Here is a 24,625-nt window from a genome sequence, read left to right on the forward strand (position 1 = left end):
GACTGGTGGGAAAAATTAATACCAAAGCCATTGTCAAGTCTACATCCTATGACTGGAAACTCAATTAAAGTAAAATTATGTGCTCACAGTTGCAAAAACCACTCAGAAGTTCCCTGAAACAATACAGCTGCTGAGAGAGCAGGTGAAGCTGTGTGGGAGCAGAGGGTGATTTCCCTGGACACTCTAAAATCTCTGCCCTTCAGTTTCACTATTCATCATCACCCACCTGCAGAACACCAGCCCTTTAGATGACAGACCTGACTCTACTTTGATCTGGCTTCTAGGAAAAACAGGGTCAATGTAGGACGTGCTTATCTCAGGTTACTTTTGAACTCTTGATCCAATCTAACAGATCTATAGGTAATGAGCTCAGAGCTGTGTGCTGGTGGTAACAAAAGCCTGCTGCTGGACAGGGGAGACACCCTAGCAGTGTAGAAGGCCAAGGAAGTGAGCTCAGCTCCTAAACACTGGAGGTCTTCCAGTGGAGAGAAGTGCATAATTACTGCAATTGACACTTCTTGTTGTACCTCCATGCTATATCAGGCGCTGGAAGATCCAGGCAAGAAGCCAGAACTGTGACTGTTCTCTGAGTGTTTACTTCAAGTGAGGCTGGAGGCATCTTTTGGAAATTCCCTGAAGGCTCAACAGCATGAGAACATGACATATCCCTGGTGGTATTTATGTGTGTATAGATGGATTTAGGTCCAGCTGTAACAATTTCCATCCAGATCTCAGGAATACAAGAACTGGAAACTCAGACACATGCTCCCTGCCAGAATTAAAGGAGTCCTGTTGCTGGCTGATGTGTCCAGTGACTAAGAAGCTGAAAAGACTGTTGATCCCTTGCTTCAAGAGTGCAAGGGAATAAATAGCAGGGGATAAACCAATGGTTAAAGGGTGATTCTGCCCCAAAGGGAGACTGAGACATCAGTTTAGGAATTCCAAATGTCTCTGCTGTATAAGCATTGCCATGGGCAGCAGCTGTGTCACAGCCAGGCAGAGCGATTGGGATGAACAGAACTCCTGGGCAGCGGGAATGCAAGGGTGTGGGTGTGCGGACTAAAATAGGAATGCAGTGCAAGAGGAGAAGTCTGGCAGAAGGAAACAGGATGCTAGTTAAGGGAGATCCAAGTTGTGCTTAGGTGCATCATGAGAGCCATGTTACAGAATGCTTCATGCCTGCTCCTGAGTCACATAATGCTTTTGTTTTATTTTAGTGAATTGTGATGCAGAAGAGAGGAAATGAGGCCCCACAGAGCCCTACATCAGCATCCACAGTGCTAAAATCTTGTATAGAACAAGAATAATAGTGTTAGGTCCTAAAAAGCTTTCATTCTAAGTAGGTTCAAGCAGCAGCAGATGCCAGGGAAGTAGCCCAAAAAAGAGGAGAGGTAATATCACTTAGAGCACAGGAAGGCATGCTCCTGCACCCATTCTAGCAGGGGATCTCAAAGGAGAGAGCTGGGATTTGGTACAGAATTGTAAGGAAAAAAAATCCTGCTCCTGCTTGTACTGAAATATCTCCAACATTCACACTGTCAAACCTTTGCCACAGTAAACTACTTTTTGAAAAGAAAACCAGTTTCTCCTGGAATCACAGAATTCTAAGACATAGTATTAACACATGAACTGGCTACCATGATTTCATGTTTAGTTTAGAAATGACACCTTAAAAAGTCAGGTACCAGAAAAAGCAGGTCACAGCCACAACAAGGAATTCATACAGAAAAAAAAAATAGAAGTCAATTTACTGGCATGTGGTACAGCAGAAAATAACATTTGTTCTTTGAAACTTCCTGTACCTCAGGGTGTTGACTGCAGCAAGCAAAAGGCTTAAACCTCTTTTTTGCTGAAGGAGGAAGCAAAAAGCATTACTTGTCTTACAGCCAGGGAAGAGAAGGCCAAGCATATTTTTGATTGCCTGGCTGACCCACTTTTTGTAATGCAGATGATTGCTTGCTGCTCATAAACTTCACCTGTCTTGAAGAGAAGTACTGTTAGCAGAATAGAGCTTATGAGGTTGGAGGAACTTGGGAGACGCCTGCTTGATGTGGGTGAGAAAGGTAGATTAGCTTATAAATTAGAAAAACAGGTAAAATAGCTTACATGTTAATCCTAGAGTTAACCAGCAACCTGAGTCAGCAAACAGTTCTCTGTTATGGCTCAGTCCAAATTCTGAAAGGCATTAGCCCTGAAGTTATCACTGCTTGGAGATAGTAATTACCAGGAGGGGTATTTCAGTTTAAGTGGAAGTGACCTTTCAGAGGGAGGTTTGCTGCTTTGAGTGATTGCCTTTGATATGGCAGAACATGAAACACACAATGTCTTTTAATGTGTGCCTGAAAACTCTGGCAAATTTAGAAGGACTGTAATACTCTTCATCTGATCAGTTAACACAGATGGATAAATAAATGAGTTTTAGGGTAACCAAACTCTTTTTTTCCCCCAGGTAAGCAAGTATATTCCCACAAGTATGCTAACCCTGGTCTGGCCTTGGTAGGAATCAGGCTGGATAATACAGCTTTTAATGTGTTTTGCCTCTGCAGCTGAGCTGCACTTTCAATGCTGTACTGTGCTGCACTGTGTCAAAGGACACAGCTCTAGTTGAGGGAGTGATGATCATGCAAAATGTTACTTGAGAATGCCAGGTGTCTTACATTTTATGGGATAGTGGAGTGGTGAAAAAGAGCTTTTCATCTCATGGGTTTGAAGAGTTGGTTGTTTCTCACTGACACTGGCCCAAAGCCTATAAACACTCATTCCTGGGGTAACCACATGAGGATTTTCCAGAGCAAAGGCCACTAAAACACTGTCTGCAGTGCTTGGGGAAAGCTTCAGAATAGAAACTAGGATGGAACCTGACACTCAATCTGTTTTAGTAACAGTGTCTCGAGCTGAGAAGCAAAATGCATGCAGTTAATAAATTTAAATATACTGCTATTTTTTTCTTGCTTTTAGTTCTGAGAACAAAGGATGAGTTCATGGTGAGGAGTGATCTCAAAACACTGACGCATAGACTACAAACTTTGGTTTAATAATTTCTGTTAATCAACAGAACAATCTGTAAATTCAACAGTGTAAAAATGAACCTTGTTCACCTCTCCTTCACATCCCTTCAGCCCACTTCCTGGTTTAGTTTCTACTCATTCAGCTGCTACTCTGCTTTGAGGTACTAAATTAACTTTGAGCTATTGTGCAAGAAAGAAGGAAGTAGGCAGGCTCCCCTGCGGTGTGACAGTGGGAAAGGTCTGAAACTACATGAAAGTGCAACTTCTGCTGTTTGTAAGACAGACTTTTTCTTCATATTATGTATTAAATATTTAAGATGGTTAGTTGGTAGGTGCACATTATCTTCAATGACATGAAACGGTACTGCTTGTACAATCTGGCCCTGAGACTGTCAGCACTGAAAAATCTCATTGTGACAGAGCTGCAACAGTCAGAAGATGCATTTCCTTTTCCCCACTTGACTCTCAGAAGTCTGATCTTTGGTAAATGTCAAGTGGGGGTTTAATTCTGAGTTTCCTGGCTCTCACGTACCTTCTATTTTAACCAGCTTCAGACATGACTGCTGGTATAGTTTTATCATCTGCTAACAATAAGATGCTGATAAAAGGGAGTGTAGTACACACTTAGAGACTTGCCCTAGATACTACAGGCAAACTTTATCTTTTTGCTGATAAAGCAGTTCATAAGGAATAAAGATTAAAATGTGTAGACTACAATGGTGGGGCTGCCAGCACTGGAGAACCTCCTCATTCTGGTGAGGGAGAGGAGGGAAATGAAGTTCAAAGATTTGGCTGTCCACCCAGTATGACAAATAGAAACTGGTAAGCTGTGTATGTTTGTTAATAAGCACTAAAGCTTCCTTGGCAGTTCCATTTGCTGGAGCTCCTTGCTTTTCCAGGAGCCAGTGGTGTTCCCCACTGCCAGAGCTTTTCTAGTGGCAGACTTGGCATGATCCAGTGGGGTGAAATCACAGAGATGGCTGTTTTCTGGATGCTGTAATATTGCATGTGCTCCCAGAGCTAAATAAAACAGATCTGCTGATGTTTTGCATTCCATAGCTCAGCTCCAGCTCCAATTCCTGCAAGGAAACGAAGGGCTGAGGTGCTGCCTTCCAGGTTACAGAACTCCTCGAGAGGGATGGGTAGTTCTTGGGGACAGATATGATTGGCAAGAGGTGGTCTAGCACTAGAGCCGAGTCCAGGGTTAGTTACAGCTCAGGATGTAGCTAGATTTACATCTTCACTTGTGCAATGACCACAAATGCCCAGGCCTGGCTCGAGAGTCACTGTAAGGGCGAGGCAGAATCACTGCTGTGCCTGAAGCACAGATCCAAAGGCTCTCCCTGCGGAGACCTTTCCCAGCTCGATCCAGCTCACCTGCGAGAAAAACAAAACCCTCTTGGCTTCAAATCGATTTTCCTCCTTTCAGTGACTTCCTCCTAAACACACCCGTTTGCCCTCAGTAACTCTGAAGTCCAAAAGCTCTCGGAAACAACTCCCAGCTCCTTGCCAGTGTGTCTCACGGGATGCGTGCCGAGGAGCCCAGCCGGCTCTCCCCTGGCAGCTTTCCTGTCCGGACGGCGGCAGGGCGGCTCCTTGCCCTCTGCCCTGCATGTCTGGCTGTGCCGTGCACACACGCTGCTCGCTGGAGAATCCACGGCTGCCCGCAGCCCCGGTGAAGAGCCAGGATGTCTGTGTCGGTGCCCCGTCCATGTCCTCGCCAGCACGCCTGTGGTGCCTGTGGCAGCACACACCGCTGGTGCCGAAGCGATGGGGCGCCCCAAACTTGAGTGTGGTTTGTGTCCCGCTGCTCAGCAGGGCTTGCGAAGCTTCCACTCCGCCGCCTGCTGAAACTCCTCGGCGCACATCTCCTCCACGAGCTCCCTAAGCCCTCGGAGGAAGGCTGGCAGCTTATGTGGGCGTCGTGTGGGTTTTTCCTCAGCCCGCGCTGTGGTGTTTGCACGCTGCAGCCCCACGCTCAGCCCCGCTCAGGGCTCCCGCAGGCTGCACCTTTGTAAGGCGGCGGTGTACAGCGACCGAGCGCCGTGCCAGGCACGGGACAGCGCCAAAACCTCTCCCCTCTGAATCCAGAGCGACAAACCCCAGCTGAACGTGTTTTGAGGAAAACCTGGCTGGAAACATTTTGAAATCCACCCGCCCCCTTGCCAGCCGCAGCCCCGCGGGGCGGGCCGGGCCCTGCGCAGCCGCTCTGGCCGGCTCAGGGCGGTATCTCTGCCGCCGCTGCCCGGCTCCGTTCCAGCGCTGCCCCTCCTAGCGCCGTGCTCGGGGCCCTGCGGTCACGCCTGCCCGCAGCCCAGAGGCTTCTACCCGCTTCCCTTCGCCCTTCGGCGGCCTCCGGGCGGGAGGGCCCTCGCTGGGCCCGGCAGCGGCGTGGCGGGCCCGAGGCGCGGCTGTGCGAGTGCGGCCCGGCCCGGGGCAGCCCTGCCGCGCTTTTCACTTTCCCCGTCTTTCCACTCCCTCCTCCGCCGAGCTCTGGCTGCTCGTGGGCTGCTGCAGCGCTGTTTCCCCTCGGGAGCTGGTGAGGGGCTGGGCGCAGCAGCCACGGCCAGGCCGCGGGGTGCTCCGGCTTTGGCCTGCACCGTTCCCCTGCCCCGCAGCATGCCCTGTGTGACTCCTGTCCCGCTTCACTGCCGAGGGAGTGCTTTCTGAAATAACGCCTGAATATTGCCTGCAGGAAAAGGGGAAGAAAACGAGGCTGGGAGGAAGAGAATCCCCTCACCTGCTGGTAAGGGCAGTGCCTCGCACCCTCCTGTCCCCATCACATTCTGCAGGAGTGCTGCCAGCCAGGCAAGCCTGTGCAGGGCAGGCCTTTGTGACATTCCTGGTAGCTGTGCAGTGCCACCGGCTGAGGGTGGCCCAGAAAAACCTCTGGTTTCTGCCTGAAATATGTCTGTCCTGGTTGCTCACTGAAAATAATTGAGGTGATGGTAAAGGAAACAGTATTTGGGTTTTGTGAGCCTGTGTTGTACTCTACAAGGGTGAGTTTTGTGGCCTCCTTAAAACACATTTCCTGGTTGAGGTTTGATAGAACAGGCTGTTGACATCAGACATGGCTAGGTAAACCTATTGGGGAAATACCTGCTCTCCACAGGAGGGAGGGAAGGTTGCCAGCCATTACTTCTCTGCTTGATGGGTTTTGAATAAACAGCCCATCTGGCAGCTTCTTGTAAAGAAAATCTTGCCTTTACTTCCCCTTTCCTGAAAGCCTCCACTGCTGTCAAAGGGTTCAAGGGCATAACTAGATGTGCTCTTTCTGATTCCTAGAAAAAACTTTTCCCCTGTACCAGACCTAGCAAGCAGTGGTATGTGTGATGACTGGCTGTTGACATTGGCTAGCATGTGCACTTTGAAAGGTCACCCTGTCCATCTGCCAGATCAGCTGGCACAAAGCATCTCACTGACCTGTTTGTTTCATTCCAGCAGTCTGGCCTTGACAAACCATGAAGGAAGAATGAGGGGGAATCCTGAAGCAGCAGCAGCAGTCTGATTGCTCCTGGACTTTGCCCAAAGGGACTGTTTGCACATCAGTGCTCTCTCTTACCAGGTATGGCACTGAGGAAACAGTGAATCTGTTTCATTTGTCTGAAGACTCAGGGCTGAGCCTTGTCTCACAAACACCATCAGCTGTGGTCTCACCATCAGTTTTGGGGGTAGGACTAGAGGGAGCTAATCCTGAGGAAAGCTATTTTTTTGTTAAAGCTGCTTTGTTTTATCTAAACCTGATCAAAACAGGACTAACATGTTGTTAGTCCTGTTGTGGCAAGACAGGAAGGGGAGCAGCACAGGCAGCTGGCAGAGACATCCAGGGCCACTGCAGCTCCCATCAGCCTTATGCTGCTGTGGTATCACACCAGCAGCTTCTATTACTATAATTTGACTTTTGCCCTTGAAGGGATAGAATTCATTGCACTTTTGGTTTTTCTGGATTTTTTTCCAGACCAAGGCAGTTTAGTTCTCTAAACTACTCTTAAAAGTAGTACTTAAAAATGTATACTACTTAATGTATACTACTTAAAAGTAGTATACATCATAAACACAATATTTGGGGAAAGTTTTTTCTTCTCTGTGTTCCTTATGCACGGATCATTTATATTTTGGTACGTGAAGAGCAATAGAGGAGTTTCCTTCTGTTGGGGGAAGATACTTGTGTACTTTGTTATGTTTTTAACCTTCCACTACCTTTTTCCTGGAATCTTTCTCTGAGTGCACAGACCTTTTCCCTGCAAGGCAAGGCAGTTGCTCTTCTCTGGTATCACAGCCATCATCTCTTCTCTCCTCATTTGTGAGTTGGCCAGCATTTTGCAAAGGTCAGAGGTGTGTCCTAGCTAAAAGTTCACTCAGCATAGAAGCACCTAAGGAATTTTATTTTTAAAAAAATCTGCCTGGCGGTATTTATTTTTCAGTACTAACGGATTTTGGGGATTTCCTTGCCCACTGGATGTGGCTGTCACATTTCTTATTGATAATACCCCCAAGACAAGAATTTGTTGTCTTCATTTTATAGGAAAGAGGATAAATATGAGCCTGCAGGTCAGGCCATTGCCTGACCACCATATCTGATTCCTCTGTCTTGTCACTTCTACTTCACCAAGTTGTTTTTTTTCAATGATCTTCTGCCCCAGACACTGGTGTGACTTTGCTTGGAGCTGCTGGACTTGAATACTTTAGATCCAACCTCTCCAAAAGAGTTGCCTGTTCACTGTAGCCCTTGATGTGGCGCCAAGTGGCACCAGCCCTGTCTTGCTTTCCTCCCAACTGTGTGTTCTTTCCCTCTGGGATGGTGGTCTGGTTGAGAAAGCTTGATAAAAAGGTGTTGGTATGAGGGAATGCTTCAACCAAAGCTTTCCAAAGTGTTGTGCACTGATTATATAACACAGCCACCTCCACGCCAGGAAGTGTCTGCCATCCCTGTGAGATTGAGGTTACCAAGTTTTAAGGTGCTTTTTCTTTATGCTAGTGAACACAAGCCAGGAGGGATGGGTTTAACCTGAGACTTGTAGCAGCATCAGTGGAAAGGGACGCTGTAGAACATGTTTTCTTCTAAATGGCACACACAGGGTACCCTGAAGGGAATATGTTCCATGGCTTCCTAGTTTTGGGGCCTGAGGCTGTACTTCTGGCAAGCCTCTAGGAAAGCCAGATTTATTGTGGTCTCCTAGTTACCCTGTTTAAGGCTGAGGGCTGTTATGTGTGGGGCTTGCTGTTGTTCCTTTACATTTTTTAATTTAATTTTCTTAACTGAAGTATGGTTATACTAGAACAGCTCCTGTCATCTCATAAAGCAGTACAAGAATGCCAGACCATTTGCGTTGGCTTGTGCTTAGATTTTCATGCTCTAAAAACCCAGCTGAGTCTCATTTCTGTCTGCAGTGGGACCATGGAAGGAAAGGAGATGTCTCTGAGTCACACCTCAGAGAGCAGCATATTGGACCTTCCCTCTGTTTGTGACCTAGCAGAGCACTTTCTGCCTCCACACAGCTCTGAAAACAGCGAGGAGCTTTATCCTTCTGGGGATGTTTTTCCCTCTCCACCCACAGGTAACAGCTTCTGCTTCTCCACATGCTCTTTCTTTAGCCAGTGCTTCATCTATGTAGGCAGTGTGTTGCTTGACTGAGTCACTGCAGTCTGGTACTGGTGCACCTGCCTGTCACAAAACACAATTTTACCAAAACTGCAGTCTGCTCCAGCTGGACAGATCCGGTGGGAGCTGTGGGTTGATGGGACACAGCAGAGGAGCTCAGAGGATGCTGTCAGCTGCTAGTGTTCTGCAATACTCTGTGTTTAACGTCTTCTCAGAAGGACAGCTAATAGAGTAGTCCTTCAGACATCAGGAGTAAACACTGTCTCAAATTACCATAGTCAGTGGGAAGAGTTTTTAAACTTTTCATTTTGTTTTTCATGTGCTCATCACGAGCTCAGGACGTGGCCTCATCGTTATTTAAGTAATAATAACTGAGTCTTTGCTTGTGCTAATGACAATGGTGTGGTGAGGACTGCTTCAGTTGAACTCTTGAGAGACACCAGTTTCCTCACTTGAAAGAGGACTGGCTTCTGCAGAAGTAGCGTTTTAGGTCAGCCACTACTCCAGATTCTTTGAAGTAATGGTATAAATCATGTATCTTAGAAGGTAAGGGACAGCTGGCAAGAAACATGAAATCAAAATGTACTGGCCCAGTGGCACTTCTTGCCATATATTCATGCTGGCTGCAATGAAGGTTCTAGTGATTATATTTAATATTGGGGAAAATAAGTTCTGGTCAACAAATAATGTGTGGAGAGGGTTTGTCAAGACACCTGAGTGGGTGAAACGTCACTGATAACATTTCTGGTTGCTTTAGAATCTTAAGTAGTGTAAAAGTACTCTTTTTACTCTAAAGTGGTTTTCTGTGGCCTGCTTCCAGGAAATTAGCTTGAAATTCAACAGGTGAGTTTCTTTCAGTGGGAATTTCACTATTTTCATGCTGAACAGGTAAGCAGTGGGATCTACCAACTGATCTCGCTCAGCTTATACTGACTGATTGCCTGTGCAGTTGCCTTCAGCTCTAGGTGTGGGACATCCAGAACTGTAATGGGATCTGCCAAGAGTAGATGCCAAAGCCTTGTTTGATTTTTCACACAGACCAGGAAGTCGCATGTCTTACGTTAATAATGATGGGAATCTTCTGCTGTTAACCTGTGCTTTAAACCAGAACACATATCACATTCCGTGATCCACGTTGCACTAGAACAACAGCATGTCTGGTTTGAGGTTTTCCTTTATTTTTGTGTGTAAGAGTAGTGACCAGCACTGCAAGGAATGTCCTGAGCCAGCCTTTTCCACTGTCATGGGAGAGGAGGATGGAGAAGTTCCTCTGATAGTGAGACAGGCTGGAAGGCATTTGTCTACTCAGGTTTCACAAGCCCTGTGTGCCAGGTATGAAGCAATCAGGGGAGCTGTGAGGCAGTTCCTGGGATGTGTTGCTCAAACATCATTTAGTGTGGCTCAGGGCAACTGGCCTTGATTGCTGTGTTGAATGGGACACATGGAATAACTGCATGACCACTCAGCAGTCCCAGGAATGTCTGAGGCTTAGTGGGAGCGACACAGGCGGAAATGACAGTGCTGGGGAAGTGTTTGTGGTGCTTGTGTGGAGTAGGCAGCTGAAGCTCAGCACCAGGGTATGCTGAGAGGCCACATCCTGCCTCCTGGGCTGTCCCCAACACCCCCTGGTGCCAGTGTGGATTCCAGGTGTGCTGAGGAGGGCAGATGAGGCCCATGAGCCTTCCCCTTCATTGCTTGTTGTAGACAGTGCTCACAACTGAAACCACTTAGTAATAACTGTGGGATGCTCCTTCTGCTCCTGGACTGAATAATCCAAGTGTCACAGGATAACCAATTAATGCTCTGAACATCTTGGTTCTTTCCTCCTCATAACAACATCAAACCAATATAAATACCCACTTAAACTCTCTCTTTTGATGCACCTTCAAAGTTCCAACCCATTGAGGTTGGTCACTGTGGCAGAAGAGACAGGAAGATGGTTTTAGAAACAGTCTGCCCATGTCAGATATTCTTGGAAAAGCAGGGTCTGTCAAATGTACCCTGGGAAAGGAAGCACCTTTGCTTGCTTGTTTTGTCAGGAGACACTGAGAACTGCTGCTATGGCATGGTGTGAGAAGAGTGGGAGTGGCTGTGGGTTGCACCCCCACAGTATGACCAACAGACTGGATCCTGGGGCTTGGGCAGGACAGATGAGGATCTTCCTTAGTGGTTCAAAAGCATTTCCAGAAGGCCAGTAGGTCTTTGGGAATGTGGCAGCTTCCTTAGGAGTGAAACAGACTGACAGGACAGGCTGTGTTTTCTGCCATCTGCAGCGTGGACAGGGCTGAGACTGACTGAAGTGCCATACCATCCATGCCTCAGGAGGTGGAAATGGTCATGGGCTATTCCTACTGCCTGAGGTACCAGTAACAAGTTTATTACTCTGGAGAGACTCCATCTCTTTTAACAGCAGAAGATAGTACTCATTAGCCATAAATACAGGGCCTTCTGAAAACAGGCATCCCCAGGCAAGAAAACAGTAGTCCTGTAGGAATATTACTACATCTCTTAAGTTGTTTATAAATTAGTGGTTTTATGATTTGTGTGAAAATAAGGGTTCTACTCTTGCAACAGGCATTTATACATTTAGCTTCTTGTCATAGTGGGATCAAGTGTCTGAGTGGTGATAGACTGAGAAAATTAAATGGGATCAGTAAACACTTCAGTATGCTTCATCTTTTTTTATCCCATGCTGGAAGATAATTTAAAAATAATTAATTGTTTATCATTTCTTTAATCTGCATTACTCAGTTGGTCAATATACCAAGACCTTACCACTTCCTCTGGATTAAGAGGAGTTGCCAGCAAAAGTTCTTACTTAGCAGGCAGCACTCAAGTGTTTGCATGGGAAAGCCTAAAATTATTTGGATTAATATTTCATAGGAAGCTAATAAAGGTTGTTTCCAAAGAAATAAATCACAGGCAATGTGACTTTTAATGTAGGGCACTGAACCAGAGAGTACCAGGGACAGTGGAAAAATAATATTTACCTGGAAAAATTGCAACCTAAGAAAGCGTTGGAGAATAAACAACAAATGTGCTCTACAAATTGGTAGAGCACAGGGTTCTGGGCTCTACCCATGCTTTGTGGTCAGGCAGAGCTGGATATGCCAGTGCAGCCTTGGAGAAATTCTACTAAATTTGGAAGCAGCATTTGAGAGTTCAGCTGTGGAATCATGCTTGGGAGACTGCCTGTCTGGAGCATGGGCAAAGCTCAGTCCCGTCTCCTTTCATGGCCCTTCCTAGGGCTTGTGATCTTGGGCAGATGGGTCTCCCTGTTTGTCCTGTAGCATCTGCCTTTGGTGCTTTTTCTCTGTAATGAAAAGCAGTGGAAGAGCTGTGTTTGGAGGAAAATGGATGGGTGGACAGGGTCACCCAGTGGAAGAAAATAAGGGTGACATTAGGAGAGAGATGATGTCAGAGCTTCTTGTGAGCTTGAAGAGAACTGTAAGTATCTAAAAGCTGGCTGGCTTGTTAAAAAAAGCAAAATTAATTAAAGCCAGCTTGGGAGGATAGAGGTGTTCAACCTTTAGTTGCTTCTAAAAAACAAAAGCACTACTTTTGTTCCTGCAGTTTGTTTCAAGTTTGAGCCCAGGCTTAGCTTTAGTTATTTTCCATGGGCTTCCCTGACCTCTGCAGTGCAAGGAGAGTCCCAGGTTGCTCCTGGCTGTGCTTATTATTCCTGGTTGATGCTTAGTGTTGGTACACAGTGAGAAGTCAGCCCAGGGAACTGCCTAGCTGTCTGGGCAGCCATGTGAATATTTGTGTGGATGAACTGGGGACGGCTCCTCTTCCTGGCAGCAGCACAGGCACAGCCAAGATCCAGCGCTCTGCAACGTGTCCTGGCTTTCACATGGGGTTACAGCCCTTCCAGGATGGTGGTTTCTGAAAAATGTGGTGTTGGATTAATCTCTTCTCCCTTGTGGGTAGCCAGGCTGTAGGTTCTCTCTAATCAGTTGTGGGACATTGTAGGCTTTCTTCAAAAACAGTTCATTTGGAGCAAGGGAACCTGGGGGAAATGGGACAGGCCATTTCACTGGAGACTGTCTGGCTTCAGGCACATCAGTGAGCCTGGGCCATGGCACTGCTACTGAACTTGCCACTCAGATCAAGGGGACATCTGGTCACAAGGTTATCCCAGTTTAAAATGCGCGGGTTTTGGACTGTTCCAGTTGCTTTCTGAGTTTTCAGGCAACCAAGCAACTATGTTAAAACAAAGCAGAGATTTTCAACCTGTTAACACAGCTGTCAGTTTTACAGGCTGTTGGGATTCCTCTGGAAAAAAGATGCTGCCTGTTCCCAGTGAATTTACATTCCCAGTTTTGTGGTGGGTTGCTGTGTCCTTTATTAACAACTGAGGAGTGGTGCTGATGTTGGTGCACATGTTCTGACTCGTCCTTAAATGCTCTCTCCTACCCATGTCCTCTGGCCCATCAAGTGTTACTTAATCTGTTTTGTAGAAATGGGTTTGTGCTTTCTGAAGAAGTCTAGCATGGCTTGTGCTTTTTTTGTCTGGGAGTTGTTCACAAGTGTTGACAGAGAGGCTGAAATGAAAGGAGTGTGTTTTGTCACGTCAGCAGCAACCTTTCAGGGCTGGCTCTTGGTGGGTGCTGGGACACTCAGTTCAGCACAAAGCTCAGTGCTCATTACTTGGTGCAGAAATTGCAGCTTGGCTGTCTGAGCTGCCACTGCTGCCAAAAGTTGCCAAATTTCCAAAATGGCTTTTTTTCCTGGCTAAAGACTTATATATATATATATATATAGTCTCTTCATGGGTCTGTATAACTTCGTAAATCCAAAATGTGTGTGATATTTTAAATCACTTTCAGACTGAGCTAAAGCTGAGCTGGAAAGGGCTCATAAGTGCACTCCAGGTTAGATACAGAAACTTCTAATAGTCTCCTTTGCCTAAAAGATATAGATCACACTGAGAATATTTTACTTTTTGGTTTGCTCTGAAGGTGAAGGGAAGGGTGCTGTTCGAGGTACTTTGTGATGTGAAGAGTCTCCTTTGATTGCATGAAGTTAACATGCAAACCCACTTCATTCTGAGCTGTGGTCCCAAACAACAGAACTAATTATTGTTAACCATAGAACAACAGAATTAATTATATTTTTAAACCAGTGTGTTGGTTTGAAATTGGTTAAGCACAGTGTTTGCCCTGGCCTTGATGAAGAACATAGTTCCTGTTTTGGGAATTGGTGGATTTATACCGGTTTTGGTTTGTTTCCTGCTGCCCTCTAGTGCTCAACGTTACCATTTCTGATTTCATCAGCCTGGCAGGCTTAAAACTTAAGAGGGCTGGTGGGTTTTTTTTAATCAAGTACTGTGTCAGATATGACAAAAATGCTAGATTTTTCTTAGACTCGAGTCTAAGAGGAAACAGGCAAAATGTTTCAACACTGTTAATTTTGTATAGATGGTGTGGGGCAGTGGACTGGAAGTCGTGCAGCTCCCCTGAAGTTGTGGGCAGTCTCTTCAGTGGGTGACTCCATGACTCTGGTGAATTTGGCATCATGAACCCTCCAAGCATCTCTTTGTGGCCCAGTTGTGTTGAGTACCGTATGAAAAGGCAAGGTAGAATTTATGCCAGCTGACATAAAAGGAATACAGGGAAACTGCACAGCACACTAAAGAATGCACTGGGCACCACTGGGGTCACTGTAGGTTTTAGAACATGTGTAAATTAATTTTTCAGGGATGTGTTACATAAAGCATCCAGCCAAAAATAAATCCTAGAACAGAAAAAGTTTTATTCCTCACAGGCTGAGGAAGAAAACTGGTCCTTTTGGAGGAGAATTGGAGTACTGTACATACATCAGTAAGAGAAAAAACTGAGACACATGCCTTGCCTTTTAGACTTTAATGCTTCAGAGTACCTCTGTGTTCTATGAAAGTGAGCAGTTTGTATTAAACCATTAATAATTAGAAATGAACTAGAGAAAATGCTTCACTAACAGAGACAAGGAGTTACACTACTGCACTGAAGTTGTCTTATGGGATTCTCTGTTTCTCTGCATAAAGAGGAGCTTGGGAGTTTGTCTCTTGGGAAGGACAATTTGTTTTGCTTCTTATTACCCTGCTCCAATTTTGATTGGCAATAAATTCATTTAATTTCCCCAAGCTGCATCTGCCATGATGGTATTTGGTGAGTGATCTCTCCCTGTCCTTATTTCAACTCATGAAGCTTTTGGTGTATTTCTTCACCCCTGTCCAGTTGTGGAGGGGAGTGTGGCTTTTGGGGCATCCAGCCAGGGTCACACCACCACACCATCAGTGCCAGACACTGGGACCAGTCAGGTGTGTAGAGCTCTGTCTGCCCTCTGGTGGGACTGGGAGCTTTTAATATCACCTTGTTCTGCCACTGTGAGAGTCCCAGTGGGCCATTTCTTCCTTGCCTTTATCTAAAGTGTCATTCCAGCCTGGACTTTTAGTTCTCTCATCACAGCTATCAGTGTTTGTCCATTGCTGTAACCTAATCCAATTCAGACTGCAGTAATGTCATTATGGCAGTTGTTCCTAAGGTAGCTGTGAGGCAGCTTTGTACATGTTTGTGCAAATGTTTTATCTTACCAGGCCAGTGCTGTTTTATCTTATCCATGAGCATTAATAATTTAAATGAGGAGGAATTAAATCCTGTAAATAAACATCAAGAATTCGTTCAATGGGCAAGGATAGACAAGTGTTTGTTAAATTCTTTATGAATCATTTTTCATCCTCTGAAGTGCAGATGTGGAGTCCTTTGGGATGGAAAATTATAATTGGGAACAGAAGCTGTTCAAATATGGGTTTTACAGGGGAATAATAAACAAATTCAGCCATCATTTGCAACCACTATGATGCCATTAAATATGGGAACAAAGAACAATTTCTGGGCTAGTAAAAGAAAACCTCAGGAGTTCTTCCTGACCAAGACACAGGCTGGGATGGGGGTGTCTTTGGGAAGCCAGATGCTGCTGGCTCTGTGAAGCTGCAAAATACAGTGCAGATGTGGCTGAAAAGCTGCTCCTTGCTTTGATTCCTCCTTAATGGGTGCTTCCCTGGGCTTCCCCATTCCATTAAATATTGGTTTATCACATATGTAGTGAAAAGTTTCTCCTGTGCTTGAAGCTGCTTTGGTAGTCTGCTCAGGCTTTTCAAAGCAATGATCTCTGTTCCTTGTCCCTGGAAGTATTCAGTGGAGGGGGGAGTCTGTCCTGGAGCAGCTGGATACTGGATGTTGGCACTCAACTGATGCTGCTGGAGGCAGCAGAGTGGTTACTGGATAGTCACCCTGTAAAACAAAGGTTCACTTGGGATGGCTGTCTCCCCTGCACTGAGCTCCTATCTAAAACAAATTTACCTGTAAATTTTCTCTAGTTGGGCCCCAGAATTTTCAAGGAAAAACTGTATTGTCTTTGTGGCATTGGGTAGCCAGCATGGGAGCCATGGCATAGAACAACATTTCAGCAGATGGATGGCATTCCTTGTTAGTCCTTCAAGAGCATGACTCCAGAATGCACTAATGACTGTGATTTTAGTTTCACACACTGGGGTTGGTGCTCTTCCCTTTTTCTGTGTATGGCTGCAGGGGATACACCGAGTGCTGCAAGCCAGGGGATCTGGCTTATTACAGACAAGGAGGTCAGAGATTCTTCTTCTTTCTCTGGACAGTTATTTTAGTGCAAAGCTGTAGTGGAAATTCCTCAAGTTCCATTCTTTTCTGAAAGAGATAAATGCCTTGTTTAGACTCTTCTGTGCCATCTTGCCCAGGGACTGCTTTTACCACCTGCTTCTCGCTCAGGTGCTGGCCTTGAGCCATTTCCTTCTCACAATCAGATTTGGAAGCACAGGCTGATCTTGTAGAAATCCTTATCTGCTTCACTGCCCAGCTTAGCTCCCCTTAGCATTATTTTGGTTCTGTGCAAAGGTGCTGAAGTGTCAACAGAAAGGATATGGGTTGAATGAAAGTGCAGGATTCAGCAAAGGGAAAGAGGAAATTAAACTGTTGGATTGAGGCAGAGATTAGAAATCCCCTGCAGAAGGGGATATGTTGTTTAATCATTAAATTTTGGTTAACTCTGTCATTATTTTGAAGGTCAGGAACTGTGGGAACTATCCCTGATGTAACTGTGGGGCTGGAAGGGTATGGGAAGATGGATAGCAATGACATCTCCATTGATGCAGAGAATATTCTGCATGTGTGTGTGAGCTCTTTACCCACCACCTTGGGTTACCATGTTAACTTTTCCTCTTTTTCAAGCAAGTGATGGTTTTATATGCTGAATTGCAAGATAACCTTCCATAGATGCTTCTTATCATTGAGAAGTGACTATTGATAAGTGTATTTGTGTTGTGTCGGGTCCAGGTGTCCCTAAAGTATTTCACCAAGCAGTGTGCAGAGTGCTGGGAGAATATCCCCTGCTTTCCTGCTATAGTGGTGAATTTGTGTGCACTTGTGTCTAAACAAGGATAATATGAACCAGTTGATGCTCAGTGTTTGAAGTGTTGAGATGCAAAGAAGTTCACTTTACTACTGTGGAGGAAAAGGCTTGGTTTCCTTTTAAAAAAAGAAAAAAAAAAATCTTCAGGATGTGTTTTTAGCTTTAAAACCATGCAAGAAGTTTGCATTACAAGATTAACAGACATAAGAGTTACACAAGGGACAGAGACCACAGAGGAGAATGGGAACACAAAGGGGTTGGACTATGGCTCCTTGCAGACCCTCCTGTAGAGTGCCCAGGTCAGACTTGTCCCATTTTTCTTTCTGCTTTTAGAAGGAGAAGCTTCTTTTGTAGGAAACAATCTCAATGGAACTTCCAATTTTCCTTAACAGCTGGAGAAGAGAAGCTACAAAGCAAATCCTGAGGTCTATAAGCCAGGGTGGTAATTTTTCTAACAAAGTGCTCCAATAGTGCAGTAATAGCAGTTGTGAAACATTCTCATGTGTGTATGAATTGTTCTGTTTACTTTGGAGGGCAAGAACTGCTGTACAGCTGAAACACCTCCACAAAATGCTTTATTTTTTCTCAGGGAGAAAGGAAAGTACATGCCATGAATCCTTAGTAATTGAAATAACTGTGGAAAGCTGCAAAGGGTTGTGGATGTTCCTGTTACCTGGACATGTGTTCATGGCATCTTTCTACCAATGTTAAATTTTGTGTGTGGCTCCCAAGATGCTAGCTCCTTTTTTGTATAATAGAGCTGCTCTTTGCAGCTTGGTATTATGGTTTTGTTGTAAGTGTAGGTGATGCAAGAATGACCCAAGATCATTTGGTGTCTGTGCTGAGCAGCCAGCAAGTGGCAAAACATGGAGTGCCTGTGACCACATCGTTATGTAAAACCAGCATTGCCCTTCCCTGCTGTCTGCAGAACCTGCCTTAGTGTCTCAGCTCTATCACTTAGGTGTGGGTGGTGAAGATCTGTGAAAGTGCCTTAAAAATGGCAATTTAAATAATGGGGGATGTCAGGCTAGGGCAGAAGAAAAGGGCAAATTGGCTCAGAATTCGGTGTTGAGGCCAGTCTGTGCCAGCCCTCTGGGATATTTCTTTGGTACACAGTGCTGTGGGGTCACCCTCATTAGCATCAGTACACGGGGAAAAGAAATATGGTTGCAATGCCCTGAAATGCAGCTGTACTCCAGACAGAGAGCCCAGGTAAATGATGGTACAGAGCTTCCAATAAACTCTGAGCTTCACACATTTGTTCAGATGCTCTGGGACATCTCACCTCCAGTTGGGAGTGGTGTTTGTGGTTTAGAGGGTGATTTGATGCTCTGTTTATACACAACACATAAATAAGAAATGTCATTCCTCAAGTCTCTTGTTTTCTTAACTGTATTAATAAGATTTCTACTTCTCTTTTTCCTGGTCTGATTCTAAATGTAGGGGTTTTGTCTTGTAATTTATCAGATTCACTGATAAATCAGTGAATCAGTGCTGCCTGTCCTGATACACAAAACACCTTGGAGTACCCTAATTTTGGGCACCAGTGATCAAATATGCACAGCCTGATTTTCTGTTTTCACTGGGAAGCTTTCCTTATGTTTAGCTCTCAGTCATTCAGATGTTTTTTCAGATGTAGCCTGTGACTGTGTGGTAGAAAAATCATCTGGAGTTTATTGGACCCAGAAGACCCTGCACTGGCAGTTGCTGAAATGCAGCAAGAGAAAACAAGATACATCTGCCCCAATTGCTGTGGTCCCTTATTGCCTCTGAATTTATTCCCTGAATTTGAAGCTTCTCTAGGAGCTGCTGTGAACTGGCAACAGAAAGACACATTTCAGGGAATCCTTTCTGCCTGGTGGCAGGGAGGAGAACAAACAAGTTATACTGGTTCTGTTTAAATGAGAAGCTGTGCTCCCAGGATGCTGCTTAGTGTGAGGCCAGACTTGCTGCTGTGAGAGGATGCAGATTGTTCCTATCCAGTTTTGCCATGGCAGGTTTGGAATGAGCTGAGCAGGAGGCTGTGGGCAGGATGCCTTTGTTCCATGTGCCTGAGTAGAGCCCAGGGTGGATGCAGTGCTGCAGGGGATGCTCCATCGCTGTGTTGAGGATCTAGGAGTTAGTGCTGTCTGCCATTACCCTCTTCTGGCTGCAGGGCCTTTCTCTCTGCAGTGACGTGCCTTGGACTAGTCCCAGGATTGTGGGGGTCATTGTGGAGTTTTCCCTGGATTTGTGTGCAGTTATTTGGTCCCTGCCTTTATATTCACATGCTGCTCTCAATGTTTCCTGGCTTCTCCTCTGTAACATCTGGCCTGTACCACACCACATGGATTGAGCCCAGTTGAAATGTTCCTAAAGCCTTGCAGCTCAGACTCCTATCACTGCTTACCTGTGGGGCATCTAGCACTGAATTTAAATTAGATCTCTGTCTTAATTCAGGCCTCTTTTTTCTTCTCTCTTTGTCTGGTTTACCTCACTGAGCTCACTGGTGTGCAGCTGATGAGGCTGCAGCATAAAAAATAGTGAGTCATAGCCCCTTAGTAGCAGACTGCAAGTATAAAATACAGCACACATCATCATCATCCACAATGTTTTTTGAAACAAAACAACGCAGGCCAGTGATTCAGCATCAGTGTGGGTTGTAGTACTTGAAGGTTTGTCCTGGAGCCCTCCTGCATCTGATTTCTTCCTTCATTTCATGACTTTAACAACCCCCCACCTCACTGCTCTCCCTTCTTTGTGTTGTGTGCTGTAGATTCCATAGTAGCTGGGGCTCATATGCCTGTGAAATCTCCTCCCAGACAGATGGAATGTTGTCAGGATGAGCAGTGCTGCTGCCTTTCCAGCAAGCCTCCATGCTAAGGGTTTCTCTGTGAAGGGTGGCAGGCAGCTGGTTATTTATTGCTGCAATAAGCACTGGCAAGCAAATGACAGTATTTTGTGCTTACTGTTCTTTTCAGCCTGCCGAGGGATTTCTGGCTGTGCTCAGTGTGTTCACCCTGGGCAGAGGTGGAAGCAACTGAGAGCTTGAGTTTTACAAGTTTACTGTGTTTTATAAATGTAGCACTGCCTATGTCAGAGAGGTTATCTTACTCCAAAAGTTGTGTTTGTGAATAAGTGCATTCCAACCTTCCATAAGTGCCTACAGACTGCCTTATACAGCTCTAAGTAATAAAACAATGCATGTTAGTACTATCAGAGGTCCCAGCTTTTTACAGGCTGCAATGCCTGACAGGAAAAATTTTGGGGTTTTGTGTGTGTTTTTTTGTTATTGCCTTTTTTTTTTTTTTTTTTAGTTAGGTTGTGTTGGGAGTTAGGTGGCCTTCTTTTAGTTCTGGCTCACCTGTGGAATTTTTACCCATTAGTTACGGGGAAAACCTGACTGCGAGTACTTGGTGGGTACTTGAGAAACACATGGTTATACATACTGGTAAAGAACTGTTATTCCTATCTCCAGATCTCTGCCTGAGAGCCCCTTGATTTCAAAATTATAATAATTCAGCGGGAGGGGGTCTACATTTTCATTCCAAGGGAGGCTCCTGCCCTCCCTAACAGACACCTGTCTTCCAAAACCAAGACAGGTTGTTTGTTGGGTTTTTTGATTTCTTAATCTGAAAATAGGGGACAAAAAGAACCAGAAAGACTAAGTATGGGAAAACAGACAAGTATGGTTCTAGATGAATGGAGACTTTGGTATTCTCATAGTGGTCTGGTTTTATATGTGTATTTCTGTCTCAAATAATGATGCAAACCTTTTTTTTCTATTTTTAAAATGAAATTTAAACCAGTAATGATCTCAAAGGGAATCTGAATGTTAGTTCTGTGTCTCTTGGATGAAAAGGAAAGGCAGTAGAATCAAAATCAGTCACTTCTTACACAGCAGTTAATTAGATTATAAAACTCAGTGCAACAGGAAATCATTGAGGCAAAGAGCTTAGCAGCGAAAGAAGGGGGACTATGCACTGATTTGGGTAAGAGCAAGCTCAGTCAGTAGTTCTTGCTGATGTTGCTGAGATATTGAATCCATCTGATGATGTTTTGAGACTTTTATTAATCTCTAATTTTGAGTGTCAGGTCACACCCCCCTATCCCCACCATGATGCTGGCACCTAGAACACACCGCAAGTGGAGGGGACATACCAGACTAGAAACTGATCTAATCCTGCCTGGCACCTCCTTCCTTTCCCCTTTAGAAAAGAACATTCCTGTTCTGCAGGTGGCAAAGCTGATACCAATGCTGTCTTAGGTACAGCTCTTGCCTTCACTAGACCATACCTCTTAAGCACTGTTACTTGAAAATAAATCCTTGGATAGTATGCCCAGGAGCAGGAGGGGATTCTTGGATTAAAGAAGCAGGCAAGGCAGAGTTGAAGGAGGGGACAGAGTTTTTTTGGGGTCTACTTTGTAGGTTGTATTTGTGTATGTGTAAATTTTAAAGCGGTATTTCACTTTATTAATAAATAAACCACAGATAGAGAAACCAAAAATGCAGTAACTTGTTCAGACCTAAGGAATACTCATCCTTAATATGCTGACTCAATGCCTATCTCAAGTTCTTCTGTACTGTTCATAATACAAACTTACTTGGAATTCAATTATTTAAGCAGTTGTTGTTTATTAAGATTGCAAAGTAATGTATCATCTCTACTTCTGGTCATGGTGCAGCACAAATGGGATCTATTTCATGGTATCTTACCATTCAGTAGCAATTTCTTGAAAGGATGAATATTCTGCTGAAGTGCTGAATTGAAGCAGAACCTGATTTACAGAGCTACCATCTGCAATCTCAACTGGATTTAACACTGCTCTACATTGCTGCTCCTCTGGATGTCTAATGAGGTTATTTCTAGGTTAATTTTTCTCCTGATGCAGTCTTAATTAAAATATAATGAAGGCAGCAGAAGTTGCAAAATAAAAGAACTTGAGAAGATCCTTTTTGTGCTGCACCAGTGCTTTGTGGTAGGAATGTTTGTTACTACAGCTGCTAATCATTATTTTGTGTAATGCTCTTGCCCAATAGTGTGTGTGTGTGTGTGTGTGTGTGTGTGTGAATCATCTGCAGAGCCTGTGACAGCATTCCAAAAGTGAAGTTAGCTCCAGTGGCTGAGACACTGAGTTTGTGCCAGTGGGTTTCATGCCTGGGTTTGGTTGAATAGAAGGAAATGTTAGTATTCTTAAGCCCAGCAACATTGGAATATAAAAGGAGATATGTTTCCATTGTTAAGAAATCACCTATTGCTATTAATTTTCAACAACCTGCTGATAGTTAATGGAGACGGTGATTTACTTCTGATGTAGCTCTAGCTGGGATTTTTTTTTATTTTCAAGAATCATTCTTCTGCAGAAGATTAAAGCAAAATGAGGTTGATAGTTGTATGTGATATTCAGAATGAAAGCATCATGCTCCATAATTAGGAACTGTGAGCTGCAAACCCACCAGGGTGAGTTAGACCATGTGGTGAAAGAGGGTGATAGTGTGTTGTTGACAAATGAGATTTCTTCATGCATAAAACAAAATGCTGGGTTTGCCTGTGCTATTCCCACACACTGCACAAAATAGGCAATCACATAAATTCTCCAGGATTTCTCTTTTATTAACAATACCTGGCAGTGAAACATTTGTAAATGAACCTTTGATGATGGATTAATTGACTGCTATCTCTACAGCTGCTGAAGAGCTGTATAAACCTGCTGAAGAGGGGATATAAAACCTAGTGGTGTCTTTCAGCCAATAATTCCTCTTTAAAAAGTGCATGTGGCTGGTTTAAATATTTTAGTCTAGTAACCTGCTTTGTTACATCCTATGCTTGCCAAAATCTTTCTCCCCCTATCACAGAACAAAGCCACTGCTGTTTCTAGATGTCAGTGCCCAACTGTGTGTTGAAGTGTGGACACCTGTGTTTTCTGGGGTTGTACTGTTGGTTTCCCCTTTCTAAAAATCCTCTGTCAAAAAAAAACCAAAACAGTTTAACCACTTTTTAATATGATTTCAGAAGGAAATCCTTCAGAGAGGATCTGGCAGGAGTCTCTCACCTATTGACTACTACCAGAATTTGCTCTTCCAAAGTGGTACTAAATGACTGTGTAGGAATTAAACCAAGCCAAATGCTCTTGCAGCAAAGCCATAGAAGGAAACACATTATTTCATGGCTGTACTATTGGAGCTAGAGCCAAATTTGGCCTCCTTAGAAATACTACAATTCTATGTGCCACAAGATCCTACTCATCTCAGTTCCTGTGGAATCTTGGAGCAGGTATTAAGGCAAGAGTGATCCCAAAACAGTGGGGTGTTCAAATTTGAGGGAAGACAGGAGGCTTTCTTTGGTTTAGCAGCCTCAGTGAAGGTATTTAATTGAACCTTCCAAGTTTTCTGAAGCCCTGCCAGGCAATAGCTGGGCTCTCCCTTTCTCCTCAGTAAGTTATTAGCTTGCTGCAGCAATCTGGTTCCCTCACTTGATTATTGCATGAGAAAACAATCAGGCTTCTCTGCTGTTTTGGAAGCTGTTACATCTGGTAATGTGTCTGGGGTTTTCCTTTTGCAAAACACTGTTGATTGCCAATTTGAAAACAGTTATTTCTGGGACCAATGTTTTCCTGTGGATTTTACTTCAGGACACCATAGCATTCCTGATTGCTCTTGCTGTAGTGACAAATGAAGCAACAGAAGTGACTATGCTAATTTAACTCTTGGTTTGTCTTTTTCTATTACACTTTGCCCAAAACCATCCTTGTTCTCCCTCTGGGAGTGTTTGTGGGAACATTTCTGGTCTCATGAATATTCATGTAAGTATTCTCTAAAGCTCAGTGCAGTCTTTAAAACTGTCCCTGCCCAAAATGTGCTTTGGTGCACATTAAGTCCTGCATAAAGGCAAAAAACTAAGACAAAGGCAATGCAGTAAACCAGCTGTTACACCTTATCTAAAGCTTGGTACAAAGAGCTGTCTTGGGTAGAGCATGTGCATCCAAATCAGCTGCAATTTGTATGGCTTCTTGCTCCCTGGATAGCTCCTGAAATCCTACTGCTCAGGGCCCATCCATTTGATGTGTAAGATACAGTTCATTCAGGGGATTAATTGGAATAAATAAAACCTAAGGCAATTTTTCTGTCTCTACAGGGCTCCAGGCACTACATGCACTGCAGATGAGGGCTGGTGGAAGGGTGTGGGGATGGATGCTTGGAAGAGTTGAAGCCTTGCTCTAGTCAGCAGTGATCTGGGAAACAGCATTGGGAAGGTTAATATGGAGATGTTGGCATCTCTTGCTAAACACTTTTTCAAGATTTAGAGTATTTCAGAATATTGTTACCTAGATGTTCTGCCCTTGGGGTAATATTGCAGAATGAAACAGCACATAAGCTGTAAGAGAGTATTTTATTAAAATACTTCTTTGCTTGTTTCCTGGCAAGAAACTTTTCAAATATTCTCCCTTTCATATGTGCTCAGTAATCTGTTCATCTTTTTTCACAGTAGTTTTAATATTTTTACAAAACTGGTAAGTGTTTGGGTTTTTTTTAAAGGAAATTAAATTCTGTTTTCAGCTAGGGGTTTTTCATTAGACTTAGTCTGTAGTATGTGTCTCTAGCATCAGTATC

General features: G+C 44.4%; 1 protein-coding gene across 1 annotated transcript in view; it reads left to right on the forward strand.

The window, feature by feature from the left end:
- The first annotated feature begins 5,228 nt into the window (after positions 1-5,228).
- Positions 5,229-24,625, forward strand: part of SHLD1 (shieldin complex subunit 1) — a 34,111-nt gene continuing 14,714 nt past the window's right edge. The window contains exons 1-4 of the mRNA XM_023923264.2: positions 5,229-5,547; positions 5,704-5,754; positions 6,450-6,573; positions 8,400-8,566. Coding sequence (XP_023779032.2) covers positions 8,407-8,566 — 160 coding nt within the window. The 5' untranslated portion in view covers positions 5,229-5,547; positions 5,704-5,754; positions 6,450-6,573; positions 8,400-8,406. The remainder of the gene's footprint in view (positions 5,548-5,703; positions 5,755-6,449; positions 6,574-8,399; positions 8,567-24,625) is intronic.

This window comes from Cyanistes caeruleus, chromosome 2, assembly GCF_971803275.1.
Source record: "Cyanistes caeruleus chromosome 2, bCyaCae1.hap1.1, whole genome shotgun sequence".
NCBI classification, from domain to species: domain Eukaryota; kingdom Metazoa; phylum Chordata; class Aves; order Passeriformes; family Paridae; genus Cyanistes; species Cyanistes caeruleus.